The sequence below is a fragment of the Cimex lectularius genome, unplaced genomic scaffold (genome assembly GCF_000648675.2).
Source record: "Cimex lectularius strain Harlan isolate CLEC.00 unplaced genomic scaffold, Clec_2.1 scaffold50, whole genome shotgun sequence".
Lineage (NCBI taxonomy): Eukaryota > Metazoa > Arthropoda > Insecta > Hemiptera > Cimicidae > Cimex > Cimex lectularius.
Window position 1 is genome coordinate 1,720,828 of NW_019392716.1, and position 18,687 is coordinate 1,739,514.

The following is an 18,687-nucleotide window of genomic DNA, read 5'->3' on the forward strand; positions in this document are numbered from 1 at the left end:
AAGAGAATTTTTCTATTTTCTATTTGGAAACAAAATGATATTACAAGTTCCTTGGTTTGGATCGCCTTATGGTTTAAGTTTTATTGTTATTTTCTGGATATGTGTGGTGTTTAGTGACTGTTAGTCAATGATTAATCGGAGATCGTGAGATGCGGTCTGGTGTGATGTAGGTTTTAGAAAAACATTTTTATTTTCGTGTCAACGTTTCGATCTTTATTGAGATCATCTTCAGGGCCTTGTGTTGTCTGCATTTCAACAAAAAAAGTTCTCTGATTGATAGCCGATGCGAGTTTCTTCTCGTTGTTGGCGATGTACTTTTTGCTTGGTGTCCATATGTAGTTGAAATTTGTTGATAGAATCCCATCTTCTAGCAAAAAGTATTCTGAAGGACATCGCCAACAATGAGAAGAAACTCGCATCGGCTATCAAACAGAGAACTTTTTTTGTTGAAATGCAGACAACTCAAGGCCCTGAAGATGATCTCAATAAAGATCGAAACGTTGGCACGATAAAGAAAATGTTTGTCTAAAACCTACGTCACACCAAACCGCATCTCGCGATTTCTGGATACAGTTAGTAGACGTTTTTGTATAGGACCTTCTGGGCAATTTGGGCACTGTCGAAATCGATAATTGCTAAGCTGTAAGGGCATTCGAGGGGGTTATCGTTTGGCCTCCGTTTTTATCTAATGAAAATAAACGATTAATGTGGCCTTACCTAAGCAGATTTTTTCGTGATGAGATTTAAGGGTGAAGTCAACATTTTTCCGAGCTCTTGTACTGCCGAATAAGCTAAATATTTTTACAAACAACGAGTCTAATGAGATAAGCGCGACCTCCGAAGCCAGATTGCCAAATTATTTTAAAAAAATCCCTCTCTCTTTTCTGACAGCTAGAAAGTGGAAAGGCGGGCGAGTCTTCCTGGATGTTTTTCCCGGCGATGAGAGAGCCTCGTCGCCTAGTCTCAAATCGAGATAAGGTTACGTAAGAAAGGAGATTTAGAAAGGGTTGGGTCCGAGGGTGGTTACGTACACCGTGGAACTCTCTTCTCGTCCCATTTTCTACAGAGTACACCCATTGTATTACAATTCAACGCCGGCTTTCTCCCATGTCTCCATTTTCATATCCAATTTACATACTTTTCAGTTTGGAACGACACGATCGGATAAAAGAGTGAATAACTTTTGATATTATTCACAGGCGAGATGGATTATTTTAAATATCTTCGAGTCACGATAAATTTCCCTTTTTTCGGCTTCTCTCCAGGGATGGAGGGCTTTTTCGGTTGAAAATATGTTTCGTAACTGAAAATTTCTCTCTTTTGCAATTAGCCACTTTCCCTTCGAGAAAAAGTAAAGAACTGGAGAAGCACTTTCAGTTGAATTCATATCAAGCGGATTTTCGTCCTCGATGAAAATAGGCCATCCTAGAACACGCAGGCGTACCATTTTTAAACTGAGTCACCACGATACCTTATTCATAACAAAATTGGTATAAATTATTTATATTTATCGTGATTTGAGATAATGACAGAGTCCTTCAAAACGGGGGTTTTGGAGGATCTTCGATCCCCCGGTGCGACGTTAATCCATACACGGCATGTATTGTGCTGCTTCTCGTGCTATGTATAGCCGGTGTGGGCAACAGGTAAGTCGTGCAGAAGGCGGCGAGGTCGACCTTGGCAAGCCCTGGGCGTCTGTGTGCGACCATGTGCGTGCGTCTGTGTGCAGCCTTGCCGTTATTGATTGGAAAACAGATGGTGGCCGTCCGGCCGGGGATTCAAGGGTGGGCGGGCACCATCCCTCATTTCCCAGGGATGGGACGGCCCAGGCCTACTTCCCCGCCCACGGGAAGGTTCAGGTTCGCAGCCGCTTTCGAATCCCGGGAGCGCAGTCTGGACCGTCAGAGACAGGTTCTCGAAGGGCGAAGACGAGAAAACCAGAGACTCGATCATTGTCAGGGGGTGTCTGGAAACACCAGTTATTAAAGGTTAAACCTAAAATTTGAAGCACCCCAGGTACATTTAACTACGATAATAATGAGAAATGAACGTGGCCTTCTCTTTTTACTGAAAGGGAAAAAAGGATGACAGGAACCGTCACAGTCGCCCACACGGCCGCGTGATGCTACTCACCAAGGACAGTCGCCCCAGGGCTGATTTTGGTGATGATCGTACAAGAAGTCCTTCCGCTCGCAGATCGTCGAACCCCAAACTCACAACCGGCCGATGTTCTCGTTTTTCCCCCCAATTTTTTAAATATTTCTTTCTCAGCTTGACGCGCAATAATATGTAATAAGTAGAAAACACTACACGAGTTGAGCAACTATAGAGGTCAGTGAAGTCACATGATGATTTCTCCATTTTGTAATTTATTTTATATAACTTTTTTAAAGGGATAAACAGTTTGTAGGTCGGAACGTTACCTCTCGAATTTCAACTACATCCCAATGATACGAGTGGAAAAGCGGGTTCTTTTCGATTCTCGACTGGCACACATTTTTTTTCTATCTAAACAAGCGTTACTTTTGAAAACGCACGGTTTCCCAATTTCGGGCCTCACAACCTAATCGAGCTAGGTGATACAGAAAAAGTTTTATCAAGGGGCACAAACGACCCACTTTCTCCATGGCTAACGAGGGCTCTTCTTCTTTTTTTAAACAGAAGAGCACCGGCCACTCTCACTGCGTCATCTTTCGCCCATCCGATGGAAAACGTTTTCATTTCTGAAAAATGTCTTCCTGGCGATACATAAAAATAGACTGAATCAAGACAAAAGCAAGCCAGTAAAATAGCGAGATTACAGCCATTTCGGAGATGTAACCCTCAAATTACTTTTATTAAGCCGAAAGGTAAATTAGATTTTTTTTTTTACGAGGGTCAGGGAACAGCAGGGGTCATATCAACCGTCGGGGTGCCGATGTTTTTGAAATAAAGCCCATTTGTAAGTATGTCGTGTTCGAATGCAGGAGCGCTGGATTCGAACCCGGGACCTTTACCTTACAGCGATGATCGCCGTGTCAACGCCTAAACCGTTGAGCCCCCCCCCAATTAAAATATTTAATCAAATACGTATTAAATTCAAGCCGAAGATCGTGGGTTCGAATCCCGCTCGGGCCATTGACTTTTTTATCTCAACTAAAAACCTTAATTAAGTGTGCAAATACGTATTGTTCACATTTTACAAACTTGATCCTGTGAGAATCAATGAACGTATCATAACCATTAAATATATTTTTAACCTATAAAACACAAAACAATGACAAAAATAGACCATAAAAATAATGAGACCAGAGACAAAGAGGGTAATTATTTTAATACAATTTAAAACAAAGGAAAAAAAGACAATACTCGTAAACAGAAACTAGAACAACGAACACAGTTCTAGCATTTCAAAAGCAAAATAAGAAAAAAAATCCTAAATAAATTTTCAACAAAGTTTCAAATTTTTAAAGAATAAGTTTTTACTTAAAGATTATTTGGAGGTCGTTAGATGCGGTCTGGTGTGACGTAGGTTTTAGAAAAACATTGTCTTTATCGGGCCAACGTTTCGATCTTTATTGAGATCATCTTCAGGGCTCAAAGTGTTCGTTTTCCGTGTAGATGTGTCATTCTGTCGTGTTGAGAGTGCCCATCGACAAAACAATACCGTTTCTAGATACATTCGTAATAAAACAACCAGATGGCACATTGATCACAGATTGGTATCAAAAACAAGAAACAGATCGCTACCTCAACTTTACATCACACCATCCTCTTCATACAATAATAAACCCGGCCAAAGGGCTACTTCTCAGAATTATTACTCTAAACCATGAATCATTTCACCACAAGAACATAAAGATATACAAACATATCCTCCATAACAATCAGTATCCTAAACATATAAAGAAGGGCACTCTCGACACGACAAACAAGAATGACACATCTACACGGAAAACAAACCCTTTGAGCGCTGAAGATGATCTCAATAAAGATCGAAACGATGGCACGATAAAGAAAATGTTTTTCTAAAACCTACATCACACCAGACCTCCAAATAATCCTCAATAATCATCAAGTAAAACACCACACATTTTAACTTAAAGTTAAATGGCACAATTTTTCAAGTCTTTCCCACCATACTCACACATACAAAAATCGATAAAAGTGACACCGTGTGATTTTACCGTTGATTGATAAAGTGATAAACAGGCCCTTGTGTCAGAAAATTTGAGAAATTTTTGATACGCGTGGTGGACCGTACAGAAAAGGCGACAATTTCGCACGGTAAATAAATTAAAAAAAAAGGAATTTACATAGCAAAATAGTTAGGGCCGCGTATGTCCCATTCTCATCCTGCATTTGGTTTGGTAAAAAAAAATTAAAGTTAACTATGAAATCCGCTTGTTTTCAGGGTACTTGAAAAGAAAAACCGTCGAACCTTTATAAAATTTATAATTTTTGAAATACTTAAATAAATTTATTATTTAGTTGTGAACACGACCATGAACTTCTGTTATGTTCATGTGCGCATGTGACACCGTTAAAAAAATGACCATGACCTGTATTAGTTATTGAATGTATGCACGATTTAAGCGTTAATTATTTTACAATAAATATTTTTCCTTGATTCATTTAAACTTCTGTTTTTTTTTGGTTTTTCTATATTGTCAAATTGTAAGATGCACAATATAAAAATTAATGCGGGAAAAAAAGGACAAAAAGAAACCAAAGATGAAATTGAACAGACGTGTACGGCGTACCTTGTGCATGATTCGTCGCACCCAAAGGTCAGTGTACAATTGGCCAAACAGGAATTAACTCTAATGCCCTTTGGAAGGCCCAACAGAATGAATGGGAAAAACACGGGATTCAAAACAAATGGAATCTAGTTAAAATTGAAATTACTAAGTGTTCAATGTGCGATTTATTTGCAAACTGACCTTGCTGGGTATCTCAATGGCCCTCGTTCCATCGCATTAACATTGAAATCGTCATGGCAGATTTTTTTATATATTTTCCAACACAGATATGAACATCTCCGACGCAGAAATTCCATACTTAAAGAATTATTATAAAACACAGACTTTTTGTCAATTATAAAGCTGAAAATTCAATAATATAAAGCTTATGATAATTATTTGTCAATGTGGATCACTCCGGATGAAAAACTTTATTCTTCAGTCAGATTTCCTCAATTTATTTCGAATAAACAGTACAAAATAAAAACTAAAACACAAACAATACATACTAAAAAGTAATTGAAGACGAAAAATAAAAAGCGTGACGCGTGGGTGGGCGCGTGTGCTCGAACTGCAAACGTCAATTGGACAGTTTCTATGCCACTATATTTTTATTTTTGCATTATTCACAAGGATTTTCCTTCGTTTAGGCAATTTTTCATTCTAATAAAAATCCCTAATGAGCTATGTTCTTAATACAGTCGCACAAATAAATACATTCACACCTAAATTAGGGTCGATGGGGTTATAAATATTATTCAATTAATTAAGGTTTTTAGTTGAAATAAAAAAGTCAGTGTCACGAGCGGTATTCGAACCCACGACCTTCGGCTAAATAAGCCACTGCTCTACCACTTGAGCTATCGCGACTTCGATCCACTCCGGCACTAACTTCCCATCTCAACCCCACTTTTTGAATTTTCCCTTCTTTTTGCCATTTTTTATCTCACCTAAAAACCTTAATTAATTGAAAGATATTAATTGGTCAAGCGGACCACGAAAACTAGCGAAGTTATAAATATTACTCCATCGACCCTAAACCCACACACTGTTGGAGGGGCAATGGTTACGCTACATTTCACTATCACTCCTCCCACTCACACTAATAAATACACGCACGAAAACACATAAAAAAGATCTATTTACAATTTGAAAAAACAACCACGTCCTACAAAAAGTGAAACAGGGGACCAGAAGTTCGCTACTGCGCCCGAGAACCGGCAAATTTGGCTAGTTAAAGATCCTTAAACCCTTGCAGGATTGGAAAGGACCTCAAAGCTTATAATTATTAGCGTGGATGGTGTACTGCAAATACCTTATAATACAGTTAATACAGTTTTTAAAATAATGTAAATATGCATGTCTTTACTGGAAAATTAATGTTACTTATTTTTTTAAAAATTATACAAGGTTAACAATTAATAAATTGAACAAAAGATCGTAAGTCACAGAGGAATGGATATCCTCACGGAACACATTTATCTGCTTGCCCGGCTGAGGTCATGGATGATGCCGGACGAGGTGGATAACCGTCTGTATGCCCTGTTAAATCCTTCATCCCGGATCGAATCGGTGCCATTCCGTCATTCCCGGGGGAAATGGAGGCGACCGAGCGTCCGCGAGGTCTCGCCGCGTCGGCGAATAAACACTTCATGAATGGAACGGTGGCTTTTGATGCACTCAATACAAAAGGGATGATAAATGAAATTGGTGGGGGGGGTAATTTTTTTTATAATATATCTTTTACAGCTTGTATAGAACCTGACAAAAAGGAATGATCACCGTGATCCGAACGTTATTTTCTGCGATGATCGCATAAGTTCATCGACCAACAGGCCACCGTAGGTTCATATAAGTTCGTCGACTTTATTTACAGGTTTGTTCGGCTGAACCATTTAAGACTGTAGCTCTGATTGTCTTTTTTCCGGAAATTTTTTCGGCCTGGCGTATAAGTTTCATTATGACAAAGGATATATTATTATTTTCAATATGATCTACTATCCTCAATCTATGATTAATAATCAAATTGATTCTAATTCTAGATTTTATCTTTTAACTCTAATCATCCCGAGAAGCCAGTTCAATTATTGAATGTATCCACATTGCATTCTGATTTATGATCAGATTTTTTCGACCCGTTATTTTTCTTTGATCGTAATACATACTTTTCTATGTTTAGTATTTTCAACATGGTCCTAGTTCTTTTTTAAAAGTGGTTTTTTATTTATTGATTTTCGATTCGTACAGTTCATCGTATATTCACTAGGATTTATGATCATATTTTTAAACGTTCCTATTTCATCAAATAATCTAAAATTTGATTTTTAAACTATTTTTTATTTTGGTTCAATTGTATATTTAAAGGTGAGACGATTTTCAGATCTGGATTATATTTTAGCCGAGATGTACGATTAGATTTTTGGGTATGGATTTTTATCACTATGATCATGATTCGACTGTTAGATCCATGACTTGATTTCTCGAGATGATTTTCGTAGGTTTTTGTAATTATACCTTTACTATGAAAAGACTAACCTTATTATTTATTTTAGTTGTGTCACAAAAATCTGCATAAAATACTACCATCTTTTTTTTCTTTTTTTAACGAATTGGTCGTTTTACACTATTCGGCCATTGGTACAAGTACAACTTCCGTTTTTTCACTGATGATCGCAAATTGATCCGTGGTACCAGTTCTAGAATGTGTGAATCACTATGCAACGAGTGTCGGACGTTGTGCAACAGTACTCCCCCCTCAGACAGTGCAATCCCCAGTAGAGACGACGAAGGTCAAGATCAGAGAGGACATTTTAATTTTATTTTTCAAATCGGTTTTCCAATGTTGAGAAACGGAAAAATCGCCCGACGGCGAGAAATCGCCGATAAGAGACATGACTTACGATCCCTCTCGTCTTTTTTGTTCTTAACTTCCAGCCCGTTATGTCATTCATTAGCACTGAAGGTTTGTTGGCACAACCTTCAAACCGTAAATGACAAACGAGGCCGAATCCGTGCTCGCGGACGAGGATAATAAAAATAACCGTATTTACAACCCAGCAATAGTTTCCATTAGCCTCGAATTACACGGTGATATTATACATCGCATGAACATAAAAACTATACTATATAATAAAAGTCTCATAATAATATAAGCTTAACATTTGAACCACATATACGACTGACTGTCATACTACACTCAATCCTTCAGGATAGCAACGATAGCTTGGAAGTAACGCATCCGACTCAATTTTCAATCTACAATCACATGCCGGCACCACACTACACGGAATGCGACGAACGTTTTCGTGACGAAAAATCCGCACAAGCCACATAAACAACGGAAATGAACGGAATGACTTCAACGACTGCTTGGATATGCAGTTGATAAAGTGACTCAGTTGGTCTTGTACGGTATAATGAAACAACTTTTCATTTTGTGTATTTACAAGGCAATGGAGAAGCAGAAGAGAAAGAGAGAACATTGGATTCATCCACTGAATATGAAGAAGGTAGCACTTGGTCAATTACACTGTCTGCATGAGGAACTTTGACGCTATTCTGTCATGTTCTTCCAATACTATGGTATTACTATAGAAATTCAGAATAAATTGGTCCAAGTCCGTCCTAGTTCAGCTTCACTTGCAGTTTGCACGTCCGACTACCTACCTCTTCCGTTCTACGCTTGTCCGTCGTCGGTATGGCGCATCCCATCTACTTTGCACTGTTTTGATCTGTTCAGACGGAACCCAGCGGAACATTCCAACGGACGATGGTGCACTAACGTAGCTCGACGGAAATTTCCGTTCAGTCTGTCGCTGGCTGTGTTTTGAATGTAAGCTTGTGCAGCAGAAATTTCCGTCGCGTTCCGTCTAGTGTGGCCCGGGCTAAGAGTTGGAGGGAGAACGGAAAGGGATGAAACGGACTAGCATGGAGAATAAACGGACCTGAGTTTCCAACTAACTGCTAACGACAGTCGATCGACTGACAAAAGCCTAATTTCACAAAGGGTCCGCTCGGATTCTAAAGCCCCTTAATTTCTCGCGCATCCGCATGGAAAAAGCACGTTTCCCTCACGACTTTAAAACATTTAAAATTCTCTCAAACTGGGCCGTTGAGCTAACAAGGGAACAGTTCTTTGGAATGGAGGTTTGGACCGAATGCTGGCATATCACGCGTATCGCCGTCTCCTTTCACAGCATGCCTTTTTTTCTTTTTTTTTGAGAGAGAGGGAGAGAAAGAGAGAGAGAGGTAAAATACGAAATTTAAAAAAAGTGCTTACCTGCGTGTAACACCAGTTTTCGGCGACAGGCGTGTTCGCCTCCTGCGGTGGAGGGCTGGGAACCCGAGGGACGGCCATGCTCGAGCCTACCCGAGAGCAATCGCTCACCACCGGCAGCCTGGAAAAAAAAATAAAACATAAAAAGTGAGGAAGAGATCGGAAAGTGAAAGTAGGCGACTCCCACAGCTCATCTAACTCGAGGCTGGGGAAAGTGGAAAGGATCGAGGCAAAGGCCGGATCAAAATTCAAAAGCAGTCTCTCTGGATAAATTCTACTCTTATTTTAACAAGAAATAAGCCATTTTTAAGTCTAACCGGCTTCAATTTTGTCGACGGATATGGCATTTTCTTTTGGCTTTGAATTTTACAAAATTTCAAATTTAAAAAACCGAAATATGTTAGGTAAAAAAATATAAAAACCTAAAAAATTAAGTTTGCGAGAGAATTAATTCGCTTATTAATTCTAAATTTACCTATACGTGTTTATAAAGATGAGCATTTATGAGGGTTTGTAAGGTCCCGAGAAGTTTTTGACAGAAATTCGCAGTTCTGGCCGCCGGGACACCAACGGCCGGAATTTTTTCAATAAATCATACGTCAAAGCCAAAAGAAAATAGCGTGTGCACCACATGATTTACGGATAGGTCCGAGGATGTTTTTGCGAGTTTTCGGCGGAAATGAGCCGTTTTCCGGCCTCCTAGGCGAGGGACGGATGGAGTGATGAGACGGTACGGCCGTTGGGTCCGCCGCGTCTCGCCTTCTCCTCGTTCCCGACGGCACGCCCTCCCCCGCGATTTTCCCCCCGGGAAGCCGGTCCCCGAAGCCAGATCCCGACTACTCGCCGCCCGGAGGGAAAGGAAGAATCGTTTCCGACCTTTTCGTGTGGATTTCCTTTTTCGGACTCCTCGGCGAATAAAAATCCCCAGAGGCTTTCACTCCGCTCCTTCTCCCGGGCGGTGACGATTTCTCCAGAGTCCGAGACAATCCCGGCGGTTCACACTCGGTGAACTGCGTTCAGAACATCCTCCGCGGTGCGCCCGGTATCGCCGTGCCTTCCTTCGCTTCCGCTGCGCCGCCCCTCAACTGCATCTGACACCGCCGAGAACGTTGCTTTAAAAAAAATTACTTTGAAACAAGAACCCACTACAAAATTGTTCCCATAGAAGGAATTCTTTAAGCGTATTCTTTCACTTTTTTGCCACGAATAAACTGTAAGGTTATTTTCATTTCAATCATCTGGCCTTTAAAAATGTAAACGTCAGGATTCGAAAAAAAAATAATGTGCCGACATGCGATCGGCGTTAATTAAAGTCGATCCGCATCCTCGTGGGAGGTGAGACGACCCGCGGACGCCGAACGAGGCACGACCTTCCTTCTTAACGAGTGCCAATTGTCACATCCCGACTTGCGGCCTTCTCAATCCTTGGATAAGCCGAAAAACAATAATTCCACCGCTTTATCCTCTATAATCCATTGGAAATCCATAGTTTTGTACAAATACACCTTCAGAAAGGCATTCCTAAAAGAATAGAAAAAAATAATACCCTCGACTTCTTTAAGTATGAGAAAGTACTTGATTTTTTTTTCGACTTGGATATAAACGCTAATAAAATTATAATAGGCAATCAACGCAAGCCATTAGGCCGTTAATGAATAATCGACTCCCCCTCTTCACCCAGGAGGAAAGTGAAATCCCCGATCGGGATAAAAGTCACTTTCAGATCCCGATTTCCACAGATTACGATTATCGGTTTACGACCCTATAGGAACGGGGCTATGCTTATTTTGGGCACTACAGACGTTTTCTCTTATAATTACGATCGTGTGTAGAAAACCCGAAAGGATTTCGGAACAAGCGTGCTTTTGTCTGTCCGCATCCTGAGAAAGTCCATGAAAAAGACGTGTATGAAAATAGTTTAAGTGTTCTGGACCCCCGTTGAGTTTTAGCCGCCGCTCTAACCACTTTTGTGGAAAAGACAATTTACTTCCTATCCATCAATTTTCATGACTTCCATCCACCAAGACACCGCATTTCAATCTACGACATTTCCAATTTTTCTCTCTTTCTCCCTTATTTTCAAATGTCGATAAATCGGGATTCTATGGCGAAATCGCTATGGGGAGCTGTTAGCGATGGTGATGGTTATGATACTAGGAAGCGGGGTTTGTGATCCCCAGCGACTGCAGCCTTCTGGCTTATTGTGCCTTCCTAGTTCCTTAGTTCAGTACAATAGTTTTTTCGTATGTTAGGTTAAATCTCCATTGAGCTGTTGCTTCTATTCGAAGATGATATGGGTGGCTGTTTCCTCCTCCTCATTACATAATCTGCAAATGGGATCATCCCTGTACATACCCATGTGTAGATGTTTTCTCAGATGCTAGTGACCGGTTAGTAGTCCTATAACTTCTCTGAGTCCAGCCCTCTCCAACTGCAGCAGAGATTTTGCCAGTCTTGGTGAGGGTTGTTTCATCATAAGTTTACTATGCACCACTAGAGTTTATCCACTTCTCCTTATGTTTTGTTGGGATCCATTCTGCGATGGTGGGTTCTTTATTTGTTTTTGCTATCCCAAGTATAGATTCAGGGACTTTGTATGGTCTTGCGGATCCTCCTCTGGCCAGTTCGTTACCCAAAATTCCTTTGTGCCCTGGTATCCAAGATATCATCAGGCTGTTGTGTTTCCCCAGGTTTTTGAGATTTTAGATGCATTCTTTGACTAATTTTGATGTTATTCTTTCATATGCTAATGCTTTGATAGCTATCAGATCTTATGAGTACTTGGCAGTGTAACCTTGTTTAAGATTTTCTAGGACAAACGTTGATTGCATGTATTTCTGCTTGAAAGACCGAAGTGTACTTCCCTAATAAGTTTGGTCATATTTTGGGCTTGTACAAAAAACACCCGATCCGGTTCCTTCGCCTAGGGCTTCTTCTATTTAGTCACACATTCATTTAGCAATCATAATTGACCGAATTAATTATTTTAATTAATTATACTTTTAATCTCACGATAGTTCAAGTGGTTAGAGCAGCGTTGTATTAGCCGAAGGTCATGGGCTCGAATCCTCTCGTTCACTTGCTATATCATCTCGACCAAGATCTTACATTAAAAGTATAATTAATTAAAATAATTATTAGGTCAATAATGACTGCTAAATGCATATATGGATTGCCATATTCTATGAAGATTAAGTAAATACAATTTTAAAATATAATTATCTTTTTCATATGGAATGAGAAGGGGGGGGGGTTGAGATTATTCGGGCCATTGTATTGCGATTCAAATTGCCTTTGGAAATTCCTTCGGTTAGCAAATATTGTAAAGTTGATACTTTGTAGACTGGTTTGGTTGGATGTAAAACTCTTTTATTATATATATTATCGTATAAGCTTCAAATTGCCTAATTACCCTTGTTCATTTGTCCGCCTCTTCTAGCCACGAAATGTGACGTCTGATCGAAAATATTTCATCCGTTTTTCGCTGATAATGTGCACGTGGAGTTAGTCCAATGTCGAACATGTGTAATCAATTAGAAATTAGCTGGTTCAAGGATTCGCTGTACTAATGAATCGTTTGGGATTGATTGGAAGCAAGCTTCCCGGATTTCCCATCGACCTGTCAAATGGAATTTACTTGAAAACCTTTCCGTTTTCCTAGTTTATAGAACTTTCTTCGCGCCAACTTATATTCACCGTGACAAAATTTATCCTCTTTTTCAGGGCGGGCACGGTTTTCCGCAATCAAGCCGACCCGAATTAAATTGGTGCGCGTTCCAGCCTGGTGCAAATCGATCGGGAAGGGCGTTGCATCCCTGCTCTCCCGGATCCAGGGGCCCTGGCTTTTTATAATTCACCAGCCGAGAGCGCACCCTCTCAGAATCCTCGGCCGGATCCGTCCCGTGTTAATCAAGCGGTCGGTCAGGACGTTCACCCCGGCTTCCTTGACCTCGCAAAGCCCGATTTCAGATCGTGTGATGGAAACCCGGTTGGAAAAACCGGCGAATTCGCAAATACAAAAAATGACACAATTTCTGTAAAATGAAGTTCAATGTTGCTTGATTTTAAGTCAATTATAACCGAGAAACAATACTTTATATTATTTTTATATCCATTTGGGGCTGGAACATTGTCCCTTTATTATATTTTTCTTTAACCCACCACCATCCACCTCGCACTCATACATAGTTTTCGTGAGGTCATGATCACGAAAAAAAAGGAGAAAACCATAAATTAAAATATGGGTTTATTAGTGACCTGTTTTTTTTTTTTTTTTTTTCGAGGGTTCGCAACAGCAGAGGTTATATCAACCCTCGGGGTGCCGGTGTTTTTGAAAAAAAAAACCATTTGTAAGTATGTCGGGTTCGAATGCAGGGCCGCTGGATTCGAACCCGCGACCTTTACCTTACAGTGATGAGCGCCGTGTCAACGCCTAAGCCGTTGCGGCCACCGACGCCCCCTTATTAGTGACCTGTTGTTTCATAATTTGTTCAAGTCGTGACGAGCGGTCAAGAATGAGGTAGTTTAGAAAAACACATTTTTTTCATTTTTTTGTCGACGTTTCGACCTTTATTCGGGACATCTTCAGAGCATAAAGTGTGGTGCTATTCTTGTGGTGTCATATTGGTTTTGTGCGAAGGTGTTGTCACAGAATAGCACTACACTTTATGCCCTGAGGATGACCCCGAATAAAGGACAAAAACTCAGCGAAAAAATGAAAAAGGTGTTTTTCTAAACTACCTCATTCTTGATTGCAACAAATTATAAATGAAAATATTAAGGAAAATCAATTATTACAAATTTATACATTCAAATTCACGATCAGGCATTGATTATTTAAGAATTCACTGAACAATGAGCAGAATCGTTTCTGAATTTAAGCTAATTTACTCAAATTATATAAGGAAGTCAAAAATAGAAAAAAAATTTCGTGTGATTATTTGTCTGTACCACTTTTTCAAATATTTTCTACATGGTATGAATTATTACATATAAAATATTGAACACAATATTAAATGACGCGTTTCTGATTTTTTATTCTTAATTATATAATTGCTCAATTAATTATACACAATTTTTCGAAATGAAAAATGTTTGTCGCAGGCGGGATTCGAACCCACGACTTTCGACTAAATACGCCGCTGCTCTACCACTTGAGCTAACTTGACTTCGATCGCCCATGCCACAAACTTCTCATCTCGACTCCCAGTGTATTCCAAGTTACTCAAGTGGTAGAGCAGCGGCGTATTTAACCGAAAGTCGTGGGTTCGAAAACCGCCTGTAACACAAATTTTTCATTTCGAAACATCGTGTACAATTAACTGAGTAATTATATAATTATGAATAAGCTAATAAAAATCGATTAAGGGAAACAACATATTTGACAAAAAGAACGTCAGAGGCAATGTTTCAAATAATCACACGGTTTAATATTACAGAAGTTCACTTGGAATGTAAACGAATACCATAAAACAACCGAAAGAATTGTAAATAATTTAAAATTATAAGGAACAAAAAAAAACACCTTGGCGAAAGTATTTAGAAAAATAACCTTTCCAGATATTACAAAACTAAATGAAAGTACAATATTTAAAAAAATAGATATTAAGTAAAGAAATCCAATGCAGATATTGAAAAAAATTATATATTTACCAAAAAATAAAGTTTTAAAGGTTTTTACTCAGTTATAGAATTGAGCCAATGGAAGAACAATCATGTTCACTACCAACTGTCAGTTGTAGGCCAATATATAATATATTAATTTATAATTAATTCCTCCCTGGATAAATTTATAGTAAATTGAATTGAAAAGGCTTAAGTTGGCAGATGATCCGCCTCATCCTTGAATTAAACTTATTGTTAGATATAAATCCGAATGCGTCACGGAGGAGGCAACGACCTGCCAGCTGGTACTGTCCATCTCCACCAGGCCGGGGCCCTTCCGATAGGCGAAATGCTTCGTTCAATGCCACCACCGGCGTTGATTAAAAGTCGTTGACGTCCGGGAAATTTAACAGGTTATGCCCGATAAACAAGCCTTTTGGAATTGGTTTTTTATTTCCGAGACAAGCGATAACGGGCGGACCAAGAGACGAAACCCAACCAACCAACAACCATTGAACAAAGGCCAAATTTCGAACTGAAAGTAATCGTACGCTTAGAAATGGAAACGAAAATATTTTACAATAGGCAAAACAGTACATTTTACATCTAAAAAAAATCTTCGGAAATTTTCAAAAACATTTCCAGGTACACGTGATATTTATTTATCTATTGAGTATTTTGTATGTTCAATATTATGAAATAGATAATCTCGGCGATTAATTTGATAATACGCAATATATTATTAGTCTCGTCTGCCAGTCATGCGATGGATGTTTTTCAGAACTTTATCACGTAGCTGGAAATCTTTGTTGTTATTCTGACAGATGAAAAAGGCAAGAAGAAGGGAAAAAAAGAAACAAAAAACAATTTTGCGATTTTTCTCACATTTTTTGATAACGAAACGGTGACAAATTCAGCGAGACGAGGCATACACAAAACGGGCTACGGGGAAGGTCTAACAATTAGAAAATCTCATTCTTTGCCTACGTCGTTATAAAATAACCTCACTGACTTTTCCACAAAGCTATCTGCGAAAGGCCTGATCCTCCTCAGTGACACGTTCTTCCTTGACGGCGAAAAAACAAAAAACAAAACAAACAATCAAAAACATACAGATATGCATTTTTGATAAATAAGAGGTCGATGGTATACAAGCGAGTACAATGGCATTGGGATATATTAAGAAAGTTTCAGCAGATATTGTAAAAAATCGAAAATCTAAGAGGACAAAACATATTTATTTTCCAGGAGTAGAGTACCAAAAGTAATTAAACAATTATGATTATTTATGTTTAGAGTCTTGGTCTTAATCTGTAATATTTCTATGTAATTATGTTGAAGTTAAAACCCAAGAGGAGAAAATTATCTCTGGTAAAGAAAACTCAAAAAACGTGAAAATACCCAAACGCGTAACGATTTAAGGACTCGTTTTGTTTTTTAACCGCAGACATGAAAGGCCCTTGGTTGATGCTGATTTATGCCCAATTATACGAGCCGCTTTAGGTTACGTTTAAAAGAAGAAAAATTGAGCTTAAAATTACGATTAAGAAAAAAACCATAAGGTGTCCAATTTCAGTTTATTTCTCCATCCAAGAGTGAAACTTAGTTTTATGCCGATTTACGATTCAATTAAACAAGGGGTAAATAAAGAAAATTATATCAGAAGATAATTATGCTTCTATGTTTAAGAAGACTTACGTTATGTTGTAGTAAACTATTTGGATTTTTTTTTGGAACTAAGTGTGAAGAATAAATGTAATAACAGGCTAATCAGGCATGTGTACTCATTTTCGAGTGAGTCACTATTTTAATTAATTGTTGTCGATCTGCTGTCTCTTACTTGGCTAATTTCGTAAACTTGTTCTACGGGATAAACGTCACCTAGACGAAATAAGTGATTTAAGGATTTACGATTTAATAATTGCCGTAGCAAACTTCAAGGGAGTCAGGCAGGTTTAGGCTTCTCGCCGTCCTCAGTGGTTGGTCAGGGATATAAAAATGGTAATACTCCTATACAAACCGCAACAACCACAACAACATCAAGATTAGATAAAATAATTATTTTTAATTAATTTAATTATTAAAGTTGATGCTGTGGGTTGGGCTGCGTGTAGGTGAATGTTGAACCTACACTATGTTATTTATTGGGTCCGTCTTGACTCGCGTGTTTGTCGAATTATTCAAAACTAGACCCAATAAGTAACCCAGTGTCGTTTCAAAATGAATTTAAGCTTGCTTAATTTTCGATGATGTTTATTTAGAACATTATTCGGAGATCGCGAGATGAGGTCTGGTGTGACGTAGGTTTTAAAAAAACATTTTCTTTATCATGCCAACGTTTCGATCTTTATTGAGATCATCTTCAGGCCCTGGGATTTATAAACATTGTTTAAATTTTACAAATACATGTAAGATGTGAAAAAAAAGCATTTATACAATGCTAGAAAATTTTAGATTAAAAAAGAAGAATTTATACAATGCTAGAAAATTTTAGATTCAATCGTATGTGTACTCACTCATATTTTGATTGAATCAAAAATTTTCTAGCATTGTATAATTTTTTTTAATTTAAAATTTTCTAGCATGGTATAAATGTATTTTATTAATCTAAAATTTTCTAGCATTGTATAAATTCATTTTTTAATCTAAAATTTTCTAGTATTGTATAAAAGCATTTTTTTAATCTAAAATTTTCTAGCAGTCTTATTATGGGCCTGGGATTTACAAACATTGATTAAATTTTACAAATACATGTAGGATGTGAAAAAATGAATTTATACAATGCTAGAAATTTTAGTTTAAAATAAATTTATAGAATGCTAGAAAATTTTAGATAAAAAATGAATTTATACAATGCTAGAAAATTTTAGATTAAAAAACAATGCATTTATACAATAGCAATGTATAAATTTTTAAAAAAATATAATTTCATTTTTTCACATCCTACATGTATTTGTAAAATTTAAACAATGTTTATAAATCCCAGGCCCTGATGATGATTATGATGATGATCATAGTTGTATGTCGTGTTGAGGGGGTGCATTCATGAATAAAGCATCTACACAGAAAACGCACACTTTGACCCCTGAAGATGATCTAAATAAAGATCGAAACGTTGGCACGATAAAGATAATGTTTTTCTGAAACCTACATCACACCAGACCGCATCTCACATTTATATAGAAGGGTGGTGTTTGCATAGTTTTGTACCTATATGCCATAGCCAATATAGCCAAGGTAAAGGAATAAAAGGGCAAAAACAAAGGCTGTAACAAGATCCTATCCTTCTTAAAGTCTTTATTTCCCATGGGGAGCAGCGTTTCAAACGTATCCAGGTGGCATCTAATTGGATTATCCGGCCGGGTTCCTCGGGGATCCCGTTCTACGCGATCAATTATCGAAATCCTAGCCCATTGTCTTAACCTTCCGATCGGACCTTCCCGATACTTCCCATGGACGAAACGCTGACAATTGGATATCATTTAATGCCGTATCCGTCCGAATTTTTCGCAGGTTTTTTGTGCCGAGTTGGCCAACCGGGCGCGTTCCCATAGTCGCATTTCACAACATCCATGAGAAATCTAGAAATGATTTTTTTTAAACGTAGATAAGAAAAGTTCCATCAGTCAGATCCTTTGAATGCGAAGATAAAGCGATTCCTGACTACCCATTAGGCTTTATGTTACAAGGCAAAAGACCAAGTCACAAAGCTTCAAAGACCTAGCGGAATTTAATGTTGCAACTCTATTTAACAATACTCGAAAATATTTGCTCAAATTGCTCGAGTTGTTTCCTATTTGAAAGAAACGTGATTTAAATTGTAAAACCTTTCTATTTACTTTTATCATGCTGATTTCGAGTCATGTCGCCAGGACTACCAGGGTGTGATACAGTAACTGTTGGTTTTTCCTCCAAATTACCGTAAATAGGAAACGGGAAGGTGGAAAAATGCGGATAGGAAGCTCAGTTGACGGAATCCAGTGCGATAGCCGTTTATAAACCGGGGGAGGAGCACGTAGAGGAAAGAAACAGAGAGCATTAGCCTCTCTGAGCAGTTTCTTCACCTCCGGGCCGAAATCCTCGTGG

General features: G+C 38.4%; 1 protein-coding gene across 7 annotated transcripts in view; it reads right to left on the bottom strand.

Moving 5' to 3' along the window:
- LOC106664328 (protein roadkill) overlaps positions 1-18,687 on the bottom strand; it is a 132,871-nt gene that overhangs the window by 11,413 nt on the left and 102,771 nt on the right. For 4 of the 7 annotated variants that reach the window (XM_014389968.2, XM_014389965.2, XM_014389969.2 and 1 more), the window contains one exon: positions 9,001-9,118. In XM_014389968.2, the coding sequence (XP_014245454.1) occupies positions 9,001-9,078 (78 nt within the window). In that variant the 5' untranslated portion in view covers positions 9,079-9,118. Of the gene's footprint in view, positions 1-4,742; positions 4,767-7,256; positions 7,364-9,000; positions 9,119-9,873; positions 10,179-18,687 lie in introns of those variants that run through there. The other 3 variants (XM_014389970.2, XM_014389971.2, XM_014389972.2) reach the window with 3 other exon arrangements.